This window comes from Procambarus clarkii, chromosome 63 (assembly GCF_040958095.1).
Source record: "Procambarus clarkii isolate CNS0578487 chromosome 63, FALCON_Pclarkii_2.0, whole genome shotgun sequence".
In the NCBI taxonomy this organism is placed as follows: Eukaryota; Metazoa; Arthropoda; class Malacostraca; order Decapoda; family Cambaridae; genus Procambarus; species Procambarus clarkii.
Window position 1 is genome coordinate 12,082,048 of NC_091212.1, and position 15,167 is coordinate 12,097,214.

At 48.2% G+C, this 15,167-nt stretch overlaps 1 protein-coding gene across 5 annotated transcripts in view; it reads right to left on the bottom strand.

Moving 5' to 3' along the window:
- Positions 1–15,167, bottom strand: part of LOC123769518 (tyrosine-protein kinase transmembrane receptor Ror2) — a 632,994-nt gene that overhangs the window by 19,017 nt on the left and 598,810 nt on the right. For 3 of the 5 annotated variants that reach the window (XM_069308726.1, XM_069308730.1, XM_069308728.1), the window contains 2 exons: positions 6,659–6,783; positions 5,583–5,609 (listed from right to left, as the gene is read on the bottom strand). In XM_069308726.1, the coding sequence (XP_069164827.1) occupies positions 5,583–5,609; positions 6,659–6,783 (152 nt within the window). The remainder of the gene's footprint in view (positions 1–5,582; positions 5,610–6,658; positions 6,784–15,167) is intronic. The other 2 variants (XM_069308727.1, XM_069308729.1) reach the window with 1 other exon arrangement.

The following is a 15,167-nucleotide window of genomic DNA, read 5'->3' on the forward strand; positions in this document are numbered from 1 at the left end:
AGTGACTGTAGGGGGGGGGGGTCAACAGGTGAGAACGTGAGTGATTGTAGGGGGGTCCAACAGGTGAGAACGTGAGTGATTGTAGTGGGGGTCCAACAGGTGAGAACGTGAGTGACTGTAGGGGGGGGGGTCAACAGGTGAGAACATGAGTGATTGTAGGGGGGTCCAACAGGTGAGAACGTGAGTGATTGTAGTGGGGGTCCAACAGGTGAGAACGTGAGTGATTGTAGGGGGGGTCCAACAGGTGAGAACGTGAGTGATTGTAGGGGGGTCCAACAGGTGAGAACGTAGTTGAAAAGTGGAGAATGTTACATAAAATGTTGAGACCTGGAGCCGGTCGGCCGAGCGGACAGCACGCTGGACTTGTGATCCTGTGGTCCCGGGTTCGATCCCAGGCGCCGGCGAGAAACAATGGGCAGAGTTTCTTTCACCCTATGCCCCTGTTACCTAGCAGTAAAATAGGTACCCGGGTGTTAGTTGCTTGATTAGTATGTTTATGGTATGTTTGATAAGTATGTTTATGGCTGGTAAGACTGAAATGAGGAAAACACTGTGGGTCAGCTTTAATGCTCGTACAGAAATGTCAGCGGAAAAATATATAATCGTCCAAAACTGAAAGAAAAATGGAGGTTTAGATGTGGATGACGAGGCTCCCAGAGCCTACTTACTTTGAAGTGAATGTTCTGTTGACAATAGGCTTTTGTAATGAGAGACGAACCCACTGATAACCATGATTTAAAGTTATTTGATTTCCGTATAAAGAAAACAAATAGTGGTGGTAAAATTTACGCAATAGAGTCTGTTGCTTTAAAGCGTGAACTCTTTATTTGAGGATTCCAACAGTAATTGAGAAATTCCTGTGAATTATATACCAACAAAATGTTTCCTGTTAAAAGTAAACCATTTTTTTTACACGAGCTAAACCGTTAATTATCCCCACACTAAAATGCAGTAAAGACTTAATTACAAAGTGTGGAGTAATATGTTGTTAGTGTTAATTAGTAAGAGAATGCAAGCAGGGGGTGGGTCCATACCCCCCCCCCCTCTCCCTCACAACAAATCAAAACAATAGGCTTTTCTGAACAAATCCACAAGGGCCGTGACGAGGATTCGAACCTGCGTCCGGGAGCATCCCAGACACTGCCTTAAGCTCGATTGAGCTACGACAGGGTAAAAGGGTTGAAACCGAAGTTCTACTGAACTTACTGGATCCCAGTTTATAGCAGGTTCGAATCCTCGTCACGGCCCTTGTGGATTTGATGCATCGCGTTAGTGTGATCTCTGTGTGTGGAATAGGCTTTTCTATTATATTTTTGTGACATTGCTTTACAAGTGCCTCATATATCGCTTCTACGGATATGACGTACATGGAGCTAAGCTACTGGAGAGGCGTCTCTAAATCCATGTTAATACTGTTACAAGTCTTATGTTACAACCTAATGTTAAACTGTCCTTTTCTACTTTTATCAATTCCTTGAACATTTTTCATGTGGCAATCATGTCTCTCCTAACTCTACAGTCTTCCACCGACGTGAGGTTTAATTAACGTAGTGAGTGAGTGTGTGTGTGTGTGTGTGTGTGTGTGTGTGTGTGTGTGTGTGTGTGTGTGTGTGTGTGTTCTATAAGCCCAAACATTCAGACTTGACAACACACCTCAGGTATTCTTCGTGTCAAGCCGACACACCACCACACGGGAACACAAACAAAAAACTCAAGCCTAGCTACACAATATATTACACGGGGAGAGGCGTGGTAGTGAGAGGGAGAGAGAGGGAGAGAGGAGGGGGGCGTGGGGTGGGGGGGGGGGGGGGGGAGAAGGGGGGTACAAAGGCTCTACCTACAACGTAACACGGTAATAGGGAAAAGCCGCTTAGAGAGCAGGGATTATGGGAGGGATTAACTATCACCGATGAAACGCGGCCCATAACGGTACATTCTCCCCCGGGGTGGGGGTAGGGGGTGGGGTGCCGAGGGGGAGGGATAGGCCGGGGGGGGGGGGTGCCGAGGGGAAGGGATAGGCCTGGGGGGCTGGGGGAGGGATAGACCAGGGGGGCTGGGGGAGGGATAGGCCAGGGGGGCTGGGGGAGGGATAGGCCAGGGGGGCTTGGGGGAGGGATAGACCAAGGGGGGGGCTGGGGGGAGGGATAGGCCAGGGGGGCTGGGGGGAGAAATAGACCAGGGGAGGCTGGGGGGAGGAGAGGATCAGCTAGGCTCTTGATGTAGTCGGATAATAAAGGATATATAAACACAGGATAATATATTCCAGTTCTAGACCAATCAGTAGCCTAACTTCATATTATAACAAATTGGTAAGGTTTTAATAAAACGTCTATCATAATGTTACATTTAATTGAAAGTAGTCAAGCCGTACACGTGCTGTTTGCATGTGTGTGCAACATGTATTCACCCAGTTGTGCTTGCGGGGGTTGAGCTCTGGCTCTTTGGTCCCGCCTCTCAACTGCCAATCAACTGTAACTAACTACTAACTAATTTTTTTCCCCACATACCCCCCCAGGAAGCAGCTCCGTAGCAGCTGTCTAAATCCCAGGTACCTATTTACTGCTAGGTAACAGGGGCATTCAGGGTGAAAGAAACTTTGCCCGTTTGTTTCTGCCTGGTCCGGGAATCGAACCCAGGCTACAGCATTACGAGTCCTGCGCGCTGTCCGCTCAGCTACCAGACCCCCTAGGTTCGGTTCGTGCGGTTCGACAGGAGTAGGGCATTACATTCATTCAGGGTTCGGCCTAGCTTCATGCAGGACGGCGTTCAATCCCCCGACCGTCCATAGGTATTGGGCACCATTCCTTCCCCACCGTCCCATCCAGAATCCTTATTCTGGCCTCTTCCCCGTGCTGTATAGTCGTAATGGCTTGGCACTTTCCCTCGATAGTTCCTTCGATAGCGAAGGCCCCTGCATTACCTTCGTCTGTGACATTTACCGAAAAAGTACATGACATTGTTAAACATTTACCATGACAAGGTAACAGTTGTCATGTCAAAAACAGACAAGGGGGCCAGATTCACGAAGCAGTTACGCAAGCACCTACGAACCTGTACATCTTTTCAGAATCTTTGGCGGCTTTGTTTACAATTATTAAGCAGTTAATGAGCTCCGAAGCACCAGGAGGCTGTTTATAACAATAATACCGGTTAATTGGGAAGTTTTCATGCTTGTAAACTGTTTAATAAATGTAACCAAAGCCGTCAAAGATTGAGGAAAGATGTAGAAGTTCGTAAGTACTTGCGTAAGTGCTTCGTGAATCTGGCCCCTGGGCTAGGTGGTCAAAGAGACCCACAGGACTCATCCCCAGAGCAGGAAAGTCCGCCGGTCTCTCATCCTTTGGCCAGAAGTGTTTCCACAAGCCACACTCTCCTGCCTCCTGGGTCGTCCTGGCACGTAACCTTCCCCTCCTCCTCCTCCTCCCCTTCCACAGAACGAGAAGGTAGTGTTCCAAATGGAATTTCGGCATTGAAGGAGGTTGCCCACGGCAATGGGACCCCGATTCCTACATTTTCCTTTCAGAGCGGGAGGCGCCGCGAGACGGATGTGTAATAACCTCAGGGATATCGCCGCCAGGCTGACGTTGGGGAAGCTTTCCAGTTGAGACAGAAGGCAAGACATGACCGCTCTGTATACACGAGACTCTTGTATGCTCAATGTTTCCATTCTGGCCGGCGTTGTCCCGAGCATCATAGTTATTCCTTAGAGCTCTGGGAGTGTGCTGGTCTTCGGGACCTCGTGCTGTGACAGCTTAAACTTGGTGACGAGTTTTTCTTTTACCTTCCAAACACAAGGGGCCAGATTAGTTTGTTGATAACTGTGTCCGCCAGCCCGCGGGCCCATATATATATATCCATTACAACCCGGCTGATTTGGCACTTCACGCAGAAATTTATGCGGTTGACTCTTGAAAACATCCACTTGAAGAGAAAATTGGAGAAATTCATGTAGTTGGTGCTGGTTGAGCCGGTAGCCCCGGGATCATGTCTGCCCCTTACCGAGGTTCTACAGATATATCTGATGAGACTGTGTTTACATTTCTTTGGATTTTTTTTAATCAAAGGTGAAGTTAGACGAGGCTATGCTTTCTGGTATATTTATGGCGCTCAACCCTGATGAGCTGAAGAGCAACAAAGCTTTCCCAAAGTCGCCAGTAGCTTCTATATTGTCATTTACCTTTTTAAAAAAGTATGAATATGTCAGTTTGAAGGTTTCTTTAAGGATTGAGATATTATGTATTTTATTAGTCGTAATGGCTTGGCACTTTTCCCCTGATAATTCCCTCCCTCCCCTCAACCGCGTACGAAACCTGTACATCTTTCCTTAATCAAAGCAACTTTGTTTGAAATTATTAAACATAGTTGCTTCAAAACTACATATCCCAAGGTTATTAGTATTATAATCACCCTCGTACTGCTTCGCAGCTCATGAACTGCTCAATAAATGTAAACAAAATCGCCAAGATTAAGAAATGATGTACAGGTTTCGTAAATTATTGCATATATGTTTGAGGAATCTTAGAGCCAGTAAATGTGGACAGGAAAACGCCTGTACTCACCTAATTGTGCTTGCGGGGGTTGAGCTTTAGCTCTCTGGTGCCTTAGCTCTGCCCACACGAGAGCAGAGTTCCCCTCTACTGTACACCCAGACCAAACAAATAACATTTGTACAAATATAATGAGACTGAAGCATAGAAAAAGTTACATTGTCCCTCGGGAATAAAATAACCCCCTGGGGGGGGGGGGGGTATTAGAAGTGGAGGGGTCGACCCGGGGACTCGCCGGTGTATTCTGAGAGTAAGTGAAATGCGGCCGGGTAAGGCCGTAGAGTTTCTTTAGCCAGACTTAAAAATTTGTACTTACTGACTCCCAACGACCTGAAAGTACTAGTATAAAAAGCTATGATTTGTTCAGATCTGAAACCTATATCTATGGGCAGCACAAAACGTCCACCAGACTGTGCGACACAGTGGTTGCCAGGATCAGGTTGGGTTACCGTTACCTGTGGCAGGTGGCTACAGGTGACGGGTCTCCCAATCCTGAGCACTCCAGTTGCAAACTCTGTGAGCAGGAACTACGGCATAATCTCCCGCACTACATCACTGAATGTCCAGTTATTATTAGACCTTTCAGACCAGTTGGCATGAGGTACCTGGAGCTTTGCAATTACTTTATTCACTCTCGTGTTCTTGAAGATATCCTCACAGTATACCCAAAATTTGCCAGTGCAGGCTATTAAACACATGGCTCTGTATGACTAACCATCCTGCGAGATGGGGACTTGTATTACCACTGCTGCCTTATTCACTCTTGTGTTGATGATATCCTCAAAATGCATCCGGAGTCTGCCAGTGCAGACCGCTTATCACATGCTTCTGCATGACTAACCATCCTGTGTGATGGGGATTTTTTAGCATCACCTAGTTAGCTTTTTTTTTTTTGACACACTGTACTCCACTTCATATAGTCCAGGGTAGCTGCACTAATGCAGATGTACCTCATATATTAATGAAGAAAAAAAGTGACAATCCACACATAAATAATGGTTAGGAAGCGTGAAGCTGGACAGGTTGGGCTCTTACCTCATTCTTCCATTCGTACATTGGCAGCTGGGAAGAGAAGGAGAGAGTTAATTAGTACCAGGAGTTACTGCCCGGAGCCACAGCTGGCTCATAATACTATCTTATACCTCGTCACGCCTCCCCTATACTCACCATCGTCACTATGGCGCCCACTCCGCTACCACCACCACCCAACAATCCCCCCACCACCCCACAGCCACCCCCAAATCCCCCACCCCCCACTGCCACCTCCAAAACTCCTACACATTAAACAAAAAACACCTTCACCCCCACTACCCTCACACACACATTCACCCTCATCCTCTCTCCACCTCCACGACGCACACACATGCAACACAAGCCCCAATCTCACCCCCCCTCCCTCTACACTACCAACCCCTGCGACAAACCCCGTCCCAGAGGCTTATCATGTATCAAGATCGTATCCCAGCTCACCTTTTTCAAAACGGATCGCATTTTATATGACCCAAATTACATGATCAAACGAGTTATTATGTCCTGCATAAAGTATCGCCATCTACACTATTGTTTGTTCATGCCATGTGTGCCGAGTGACGGATAGGGGAATTAGAGTGTCATGGTGTTCAATCCCAGCCCCATTAAAGAAAAAAATAGATTAATGAGTTGTCATTTTCTTCCAGCAGAGAAGAAAATGAGCATAAAGAACACGTGTTAAATTCCACAGAACTGCCTCCCACGTATGTCTAATCCCACCCCCATTCTCCCACGTTGATAGGGAGTCAGCCATGCCATGCCCAATCCCCATCCCTTCCCCCATATTTAGCATTATTATTATTGACGTTAGAGAAACCCTTACTTTACAATCCCACCGCAGAAAGCTGCACAATATGACTCCCAATCACAGCATTTGACAACTTGTCAACAAAGACATTGAGGTGACAGCACCTCTAAGATCCCCCTCTGAGATCAACGCCCAGACCAGCCACCCCCAACCTTCTCCCCCTTCTAGGCTCAGTGCCTGGAGTATTAGAAGCCATTCCCCCGAGGTGTGCCACACGGAGTCATACAGCCATGGGGTATACAGCAGTATTAACACACAAGACAAGGCCACGTACCGGTTCTCCGTCCCTGAACCACTCGATCTCCGGCAGCGGGTCTCCGAGGGCTACACACTGCATCAGGAGAGTGGTGCCGTAGTTGATGCTGTAGCCGCCAGGGTATTCTGAGATGTGCGTCTCGGCTGTAAACAAAACAAATAGTCACTATATCCCTTCCAAAATCATTCGTGCACAATAATCCATAACACATATGTATACACATCTAATACAAGACTGAAATTCTATACAAAACATCAAGGTAAAATGTATCCGAATAGAGAATTATAGATCATAAGGCTCAATGTTGACGGAGACAAAGCGACCAAAAACAGCGGTTGACAACAAAACGGGATCCACATATCCAGTGCTGCCTTTGATGTCCTATCAAATAGAAAACGGTATTTTTTTGTTTAATTTAGGATGAATAACTTGTCGAACAAGAACAAACATTCAGTATTTACATCGATATGAAGAGAATAACATTGAGATAAATATATTCATTATTCAAAATCAAACACAAGGGCTCAGAGAAGCATTTCATCTTGGGATTTTAAAAGCTTCACAAAAAACTTTCAAATAGTTTATTAAATATGCTGAAATATGATACATTTTTATCTCTAGTACACAAGTAATGAAATTTAAAAGTTGTTCTAATACAGGGCGGCTCTGTAGCGTCGTGGCTGGTGGCTACTGTAATCTTCTGTAAGCTTCATCTCCCCCTCCCTGACAGGGGCCTGACAGCTGAGTGGACAGCGCTTCGGTTTCGTAGTCCTGAGGTTCTGGGTTCGATCCCCGGTAGAGGCGTAAAAACAAATGGGCAGGGTTTCTTTCACTTCTGATACCTAGCAGTAAATAGGTACCTGGGAGTTTAGACAGCTGCTGCAGGCTGCTTCTTAGGGGTCTTAGGGGGAGGGGGGGGGGTTGTAACAAAAAGAAGGCCTGGTCGAGGACCGGGCTTCCCGAAGTCCAGAAATCATCTCAAGATAACCTCAAGAAAACCTCCCCGCTTAACTACCCAACACCTTGGATGGTTTGTTAGACGAGGGTCCAACCATGCAACCCCTCAATCTTCCTCCCCTTCTCCTTCCCCCCCATCTCACCTCCGACCCCAACACACACACACAGTTACAGTAATGTAATGAAGATAGGGGTAGGAAGCAGGAGACCAGATACAATGTATCACTTGGGAGATGAAATACCTCAAGAGTCAGAGAGAGAGAAAGACCTGGGGGTTGATATCACGCCAGACCTGTCCCCTGAAGCTCATATCAAGAGGAAAACATCAGCGGCATGTGCCAGGTTGGCTAACATAAGAACGGCCTTTAGAAAGTTGTGTAAGGAATCTTTCAGAACATTATATACCACATATGTCAGACCAATCCTGGAGTATGCGGCTCCAGCATGGAGTCCATATCTAGTCACGCATAAGACTAAACTGGAAAAGGTTCAAAGGTTTGCCACCAGACCCGAACTAAGGGGTATGAGCTACGAGGAGAGACTACGGGAATTAAACCTCACGTCACTGGGAGACAGAAGAGTTAGAGGGGACATGATCACCACATACAAGATTCTCAAAGGAATTGATAGGGTAGATAAGGGCAGACTATTTAACACAAGGGGCACATGCACAAGGGGACATAGGTGGAAACTGAGTGCCCAAATGAGCCACAGGGACGTTAGAAAGAATTTTTTCAGTGTCAGAGTAACAGACAAATGGAATGCATTAGGCAGTAATGTGGTGGAGGCTGACTCCATACACAGCTTCAAGTGTAGATATGATAGAGCCCAATAGGCTCAGTAACCGGTATACCAGTTGATTGACAGTTGAGAGGCGGGACCAAAGAGCCAGAGCTCAACCCCCGCAAGCACAACTAGGCAAGTACACACGAGCCTCCCTTGTCTCTCACCAGTTGAAACTAATACCAATTTCCAGTGTAAACCTAGTGCCACCTTGGGCACAACACACACACTACCTGCAATTACAGGAGTAAACTGGTTATGTTAAGGCACACCCGCGGCGGGTGAGCGCCTCTGCTACTCTCTCGGGCTGTGAAACGTCACAATGCGAGATCCAACAGCCTGGTTCACCATAACACCAGTCAGCGGTCCTGGTCAGAAACAGGGCTGCGGGGGTATGGATCCTCGAAACTACCACCTGACCTTACCATGCGCTTGTGTTGGCTCTGAGGGTCAATGTCTCCTCCGTCCGGTCTTTGACCAGCCCTCCTGGTTGGTGATCTGGTCAACCAGACTGTTATGGACTCAGCTGACCGCGGTGTGGTTAATCAGGTATCCTTAGGTCGTTATCAAGTTCTATCTTGAACACTGTGAGGGGTCGGTCAGTTATGTCCCTTATGTGTAGTGGAAGCGTGTTGAACAGTCTCGGGCCTCTGATGTTGATAGTTCTCTCTTGAACACTGTGAGGGGTCGGTCAGTTATGCCCCTTATGTGTAGTGGAAGCGTGTTGAACAGTCTCGGGTCCTCTGATGTTGATAGTTCTCTCTCAGCGTACCTATTGCACCTCTGCTCTTCACATCCTGCCATGCCCTCTGGTCTCATATGATGTTATTTCCGTGTCCACATATGGAACTATGCAGTCCCCTCCCCTCACATTTTCAAAGTGAAAATTATTATGTATCTCTGCCACGTGTGTTCTAGGGAATACAGATTTAAACATTTCAAGCGGTCCCAATAATTTAGATATTTTATTGAGTGGAATTTATTAATCACCCCATCGTCACCTCCCCCCCCCCACACAACATGGCACTGGCACTATGCGGGGGATCCCACAGTGCCAGCAGCACCCCCCCCCCCCTCCTGCAGTACCAGTAACACCCCCTACAGTAAGGTCTCACGCCTGCTCCGCCTCCCACTAGATATTTCATGGGGGCGCGCTGTTCACGGTCTGGGACACGGGGTTTATCCATAAGACACCCACCCACCCACCCACCTCCACGCCCCCACCTACCCACCTCCACGCCCACCCACCTACCCACCTCCACGCCCACCCACCTACCCACCTCCACGCCCACCCACCTACCCACCTCCACGCCCACCCACCCACCTCCACGCCCACCCACCCACCTCCACGCCCACCCACCTACCCACACGGGTTTGGTCACACAGGGCCTCGTTATCTATGCTCTTACACTGCTCACCTTGGACTAACCAAGCTAAGCCCACCTGTCAAGTTATCCCAAGCTCAACCCCACCCAACGATATATACAATTTTACAACTTAGAATAGAGAGAATGGGAGACGCTAGTGTGTCACCTGACCACACCAGGAGTCAGGTTGGGGAGGTTGTCTGAGGCACTAGCGAGTTACAGGGAGTGGAGGTGCTGCTACACTGCATGGTGGGTGAGTTACAGGGAGTGGAGGTGCTGCTACACTCCGTGTATATATGGTGTGTAGCATTCTAATATTCTGATATACGCTCAGATGTACATGTATGTGTATGTGTGTGTGTGTGTGTGTGTGTGTGTGTGTGTGTGTGTGTGTGTGTGTGTGTGTGTGTGTGTCAATTTTCTGGTCTGTTCGTCGTCTTGGAATTACGTATTGTGGGTCTTGGATTGTCTTCAAGTTGATCCAAGCTCTTGGGCCCCAGATGTGGGCGTGGGACGAACAAGCGACCTTCTCACCCATTCACCCATGAGTTTAGGAAAGGGGGTGGGGGTGGGGGGTTTGGGGGGGGGATACCCCTCCCCTGCACCCACCTAGCAGCAAACACCCCCCCCTCCCCCCTGCCATCCCCCCCCTTCTCCCTAGCCCCCACCAATCCCAGCTGGCCATGACGAAGACTAGTGGTAAATTTACTGCTAATTGGCAGACATTACTGAGGTGATGGGAGGGGGAGGGGGGGGAGAGGGTCAACCCTCTAACCCATCCAGACACAGTCAATGCTAGCTACTCCCCCCCTGCCCCCACACACACCCACACACACATCCACACCACACCCACACACCCCCACCACGTTTCCTGCCCGTATCAAACACCCATCAGACAACTCTCCACTCGATCAACCACTTCATTATTTGATATCGTCACTACTAAACACCGAAACCTTCAAGATGTCATCATATTATTCGATAACGTCAACGTTACCGGATGGTTCTGAGCGGCGGTGTCCGTCACTCTCACCACGAATACTTCAACTCCGCTGCTCGGCTGTTGTTTCCATCCCGAATCTCCATGGATATTTGTATCCAAGAAGGATTCTTGCTATTACTGATTCTCTCCCGCGTCCTCCTCCTCTTCGTCCATATTGATTAGGATTGCCAGCTGCAACCGCATTGTACCAGCGTACAGATTCACTGGTTTGTGCTTCTATCCTCCTTTCCTCTGTTACCTTGTCACGGTGATGTTGCCTGACAATACCTCTAATTTGTAGAAGTCTTAGGTATGAAGTATTCAATATGGTCTCCTTCAGCGCCTTCAGCAGCCAGCACATCTGCTCGTTCATATCCACAGAGGCCAACATGGGAGGGGATCCACGGGAATTCGACGACTCTTCCCTGATTGGTTAGTACTCCCACAGCTCTCTTGATTTTAGAATCTCTCGCAATGTTTTCTGCTCGAGCTTGATTAAGGCTTTATAATGCTGCTTTTGAACCAGTGCAGATCACTGCACCATTAGTATTTTTTTCAAGGAATCTTAATGCCATAACAATGGCAGTTAGTTCTGCTTGCGTTGAAGAGGCAAAATTCTCAATACCTGCATTTTCTTCACTTGCTTTTTGAATGGCATTATTCCCAATTACCGTGTATGCTGCACCAGCCCTGCCATTGGCCGGATTAGATAACGCATCAGAGTAGATTTGATCTTATTCATTCCTGGTTGATACCTGGTTGATGGGGTTCTGGGAGTTCTTCTACTCCCCAAGCCCGGCCCGAGGCCAGACTTGACTTGTGAGAGTTTGGTCCACTAGGCTGTTGCTTGGGGCGGCCCGCAGGCCCACATACCCACCACAGCCCGGTTGGTCCGGCACTCCTTGCAGGAATAAATCTACTTTCCTCTTGAAGATGTTCCTCTTGAAGATTCCCTGTTTCTTTATAAATTTTCTTAAGATACTTATGCCTCATTTCTTGTGGTATCATGATGGAATTTTCCATTGTCATCTCGTTGATGATGATCTTGTATGAGTCCTCCTCCCAGGGAGGTAACCTCTCTACAGGCAGGAGCTCACGGGCTTCCTCAAGCAGGTGAAGCTCTTCCAGGTAGCAGACTGACCGGTGATGCTATTTTTTGCTTTTCCTGTTTCCCCCTTGCACGTAACACAGAACACAGTTTTTCTTGACAATGTCATTGTAATGGGGATCTCTGGCTATCTTAATTGCAACCTTAGCATTCAGTTCCCTGATTCTGCTATTAGTACTGGGGAGGGGACAACTCCTCTCGTAGCTTAGACGTTTTGGCAGTTCTTGGAACTTCAAAATTAAAACATGACAATCATTCTTGTATTCTTTCGAGCCTTTTCACATCGCTTTGGGAGTAGGTGTATAAAACTAGTGTGGCATAGTGTATAACGGAGCACACGCTTGTGATGAGTGTGCTTTTGTCTTGTTTGTGGAGAGTGTGAAACCGAGCTCAATGCATTTCCTTCCAAGGAGTTCAATGGACTATTTACTTTCCCCAAGGTGGCAGCTTGTATTACGACATCATCTGCATATCCCACTTGTTGTGTTTCTTCCGGAAATTCAATATTTGCAATGGCGTTCTTAAGTACTATTGAATAGTGTGGAGGCTTAAGACTCCTCCTTCGGGGGGTACCGAGTTCCATATTCATTGTTCTTGAGACTGTTCCATTGAAGCAGACCTTGGCTTTCCTCCCTGTGAGGTAGTCTTCAACCCATTTATCGGGGTCCCCTTGACACCCATGCATGCAAGCTCGTCCAGGATAGCAATCTCCTGTGCTTTGTCGAAGGCTCCTTTGATGTCAACAAATACAGAGTACTGAGCTGATGTCTGAGCTTAGTTGATTATACAATTTGCTGTGCTCCGTCCTTCAACAAATCCATTGACACCCTCCCCTAACCTGCCTATTTTCTGCAACAGTCGGTTTAGGATGATCCTTTGAAGCATCTTGCATGTGCATGACACGAGACTGACTAGGTCTGTAATTGTTAGGGTCATTGGGCTTCGGTATGGGGACAATTATTGCGTGTTTCCATTGTGTGGGCAACACTCCACTTAGACTTGTTGAATAGGTTGAGTAGTGGATTCCCAGACACTTCACACAGTGCATTGTGTACGTCGTAAGTGACGCCATCTTCACCAGGTGCTGTACTTTTACACTTTTTCTAGCCCCCCTTTACTTCATGTGATCGGTTCCCCATATTCGTCATCACTAGACAGTGCTCTTGTTATCCTAATCCTTCTGTCATCATGTCGCAGGAGCTGTTCCCTGCTTACTTCTACATGTAGGGAGGAGGAGGATGCTGCATCACTCCACTTGTGAATTAGTTCCTCAGCCTTACCCTGGGGGTCTTTGTGAGCCGCAGGCCGGGTTCTGCCACCCTTAGCTATCTGTATCTTTGCCCACACTTGTCTTGCAGATGTTTCTCTTCCAATGAAGTTAGTGAAGTCAAGCCATTGTCTTTCCCGCTCTTTAATCTTCTCTTCCCTGGCTACTTGACACACAGTTTTAAACAACTCTTGGTTGCTGTCAGTGGGATGATCTCCGGTACTCTCTACTCATGCTCCTTACATGTGCATTGAGCATCTTTATGTAGTCGTTCTAATACCGTTTTATTTTCTTCTTCTGAAGGTTATCTTGAGGTTATCTTGAGATGATTTCGGGGCTTTTTAGTGTCCCCGCGGCCCGGTCCTCGACCAGGCCTCCACCCCCAGGAAGCAGCCCGTGACAGCTGACTAATACCCAGGTACCTATTTTACTGCTAGGTAACAGGGGCATAGGGTGAAAGAAACTCTGCCCATTGTTTCTCGCCGGTGCCTGGGATCGAACCCAGGACCACAGGATCACAAGTCCAGCGTGCTGTCCGCTCGGCCGACCGGCTCCCAGGTTACCTGGCCCGGTCGCACGGCGCGGAACTTTAAGAGACATTGCTGAATTTGGTGATTAAGATCAACAACAAATGTATCCACGTCTTCAAGAGATTTGGTATTCCGTGAACCAGTCACTCAGTCTTGTTTGAGTGACCTGTAAGCGCAAGGTTGTGGTTACAGTCAGTCAAATAAACATATAACATCTGATGACGAAACTCTATGGGAACCCAACCTCCCATTTGACTTCATAGTACTCAAATGGCTGTCGCAACAGCAGCTAATTTTACTTGAAGAGGGGCATAGGGGATCGACTCTGTCTCACCTGTGACAACCTATCCTATCCTATCCTCACCTATCCTTCAACCTCAGATAGACATTCTAATTTATATCTAGATATTCTGACTATAAATCAGACCATTCAGAAATGTATTATAAATGTGAGGTTACCGTGAGGTGATTGCGAGGATCAATGTCCCCGAGGCCCGGTCTCTTATTAGGTCTCCTGGTTCGCAGTGAAGCAATTTATAATTGCCTTTTGAGCATTTAACAAAATATTTATAACTTGTAAAACTTGAGATACTTTGGAACTGTTCTCCATGAATCACTGCAAATAACAGCGATGTTCTTGCACGAAAACGTTTGGGCACTACCACCACACCCCCACTACCACCCACCTCGGCTACCACCCCCCCCACTACCACCATCCCAACCCACAGCGGGTACCAGAGTGCCGTTTAAAACTTTTCAAGACCCATCCTGGCAAAGTTTTTCCATGGTGTGAAGGAATAGCTGTGTTGTGCCCATGAGGCTAGGGGTCTGGCTCTATAGTGCCACATCCCCCCATGAGGCGAGGGTCTGGCTCTATAGTGCCACATCCCCCCATGAGGCGAGGGTCTGGCTCTATAGTGCCACATCCCCCCATGAGGCGAGGGTTCTGGCTCTATAGTGCCACATCCCTATGAGGCGAGGGTCTGGCTCTATAGTGCCACATCCCTATGAGGCGAGGGTCTGGCTCTATAGTGCCACATCCCCCCATGAGGCGAGGGTCTGGCTCTATAGTGCCACATCCCTCATGAGGCGAGGGTCTGGCTCTATAGTGCCACATCCCCATGAGGCGAGGGGTCTGGCTCTATAGTGCCACATCCCCCATGAGGCGAGGGTCTGGCTCTATAGTGCCACATCCCTATGAGGCGAGGGTCTGGCTCTATAGTGCCACATCCCTATGAGGCGAGGGTCTGGCTCTATAGTGCCACATCCCCCCATGAGGCGAGGGGTCTGGCTCTATAGTGCCACATCCCCCCATGAGGCGAGGGGTCTGGCTCTATAGTGCCACATCCCCCCATGAGGCGAGGGGTCTGGCTCTATAGTGCCACATCCCCCATGAGGCGAGGGGTCTGGCTCTATAGTGCCACATCCCCCCATGAGGCGAGGGTCTGGCTCTATAGTGCCACATCCCCCTATGAGGCGAGGGTCTGGCTCTATAGTGCCACATCCCCCTATGAGGCGAGGGTCTGGCTCTAT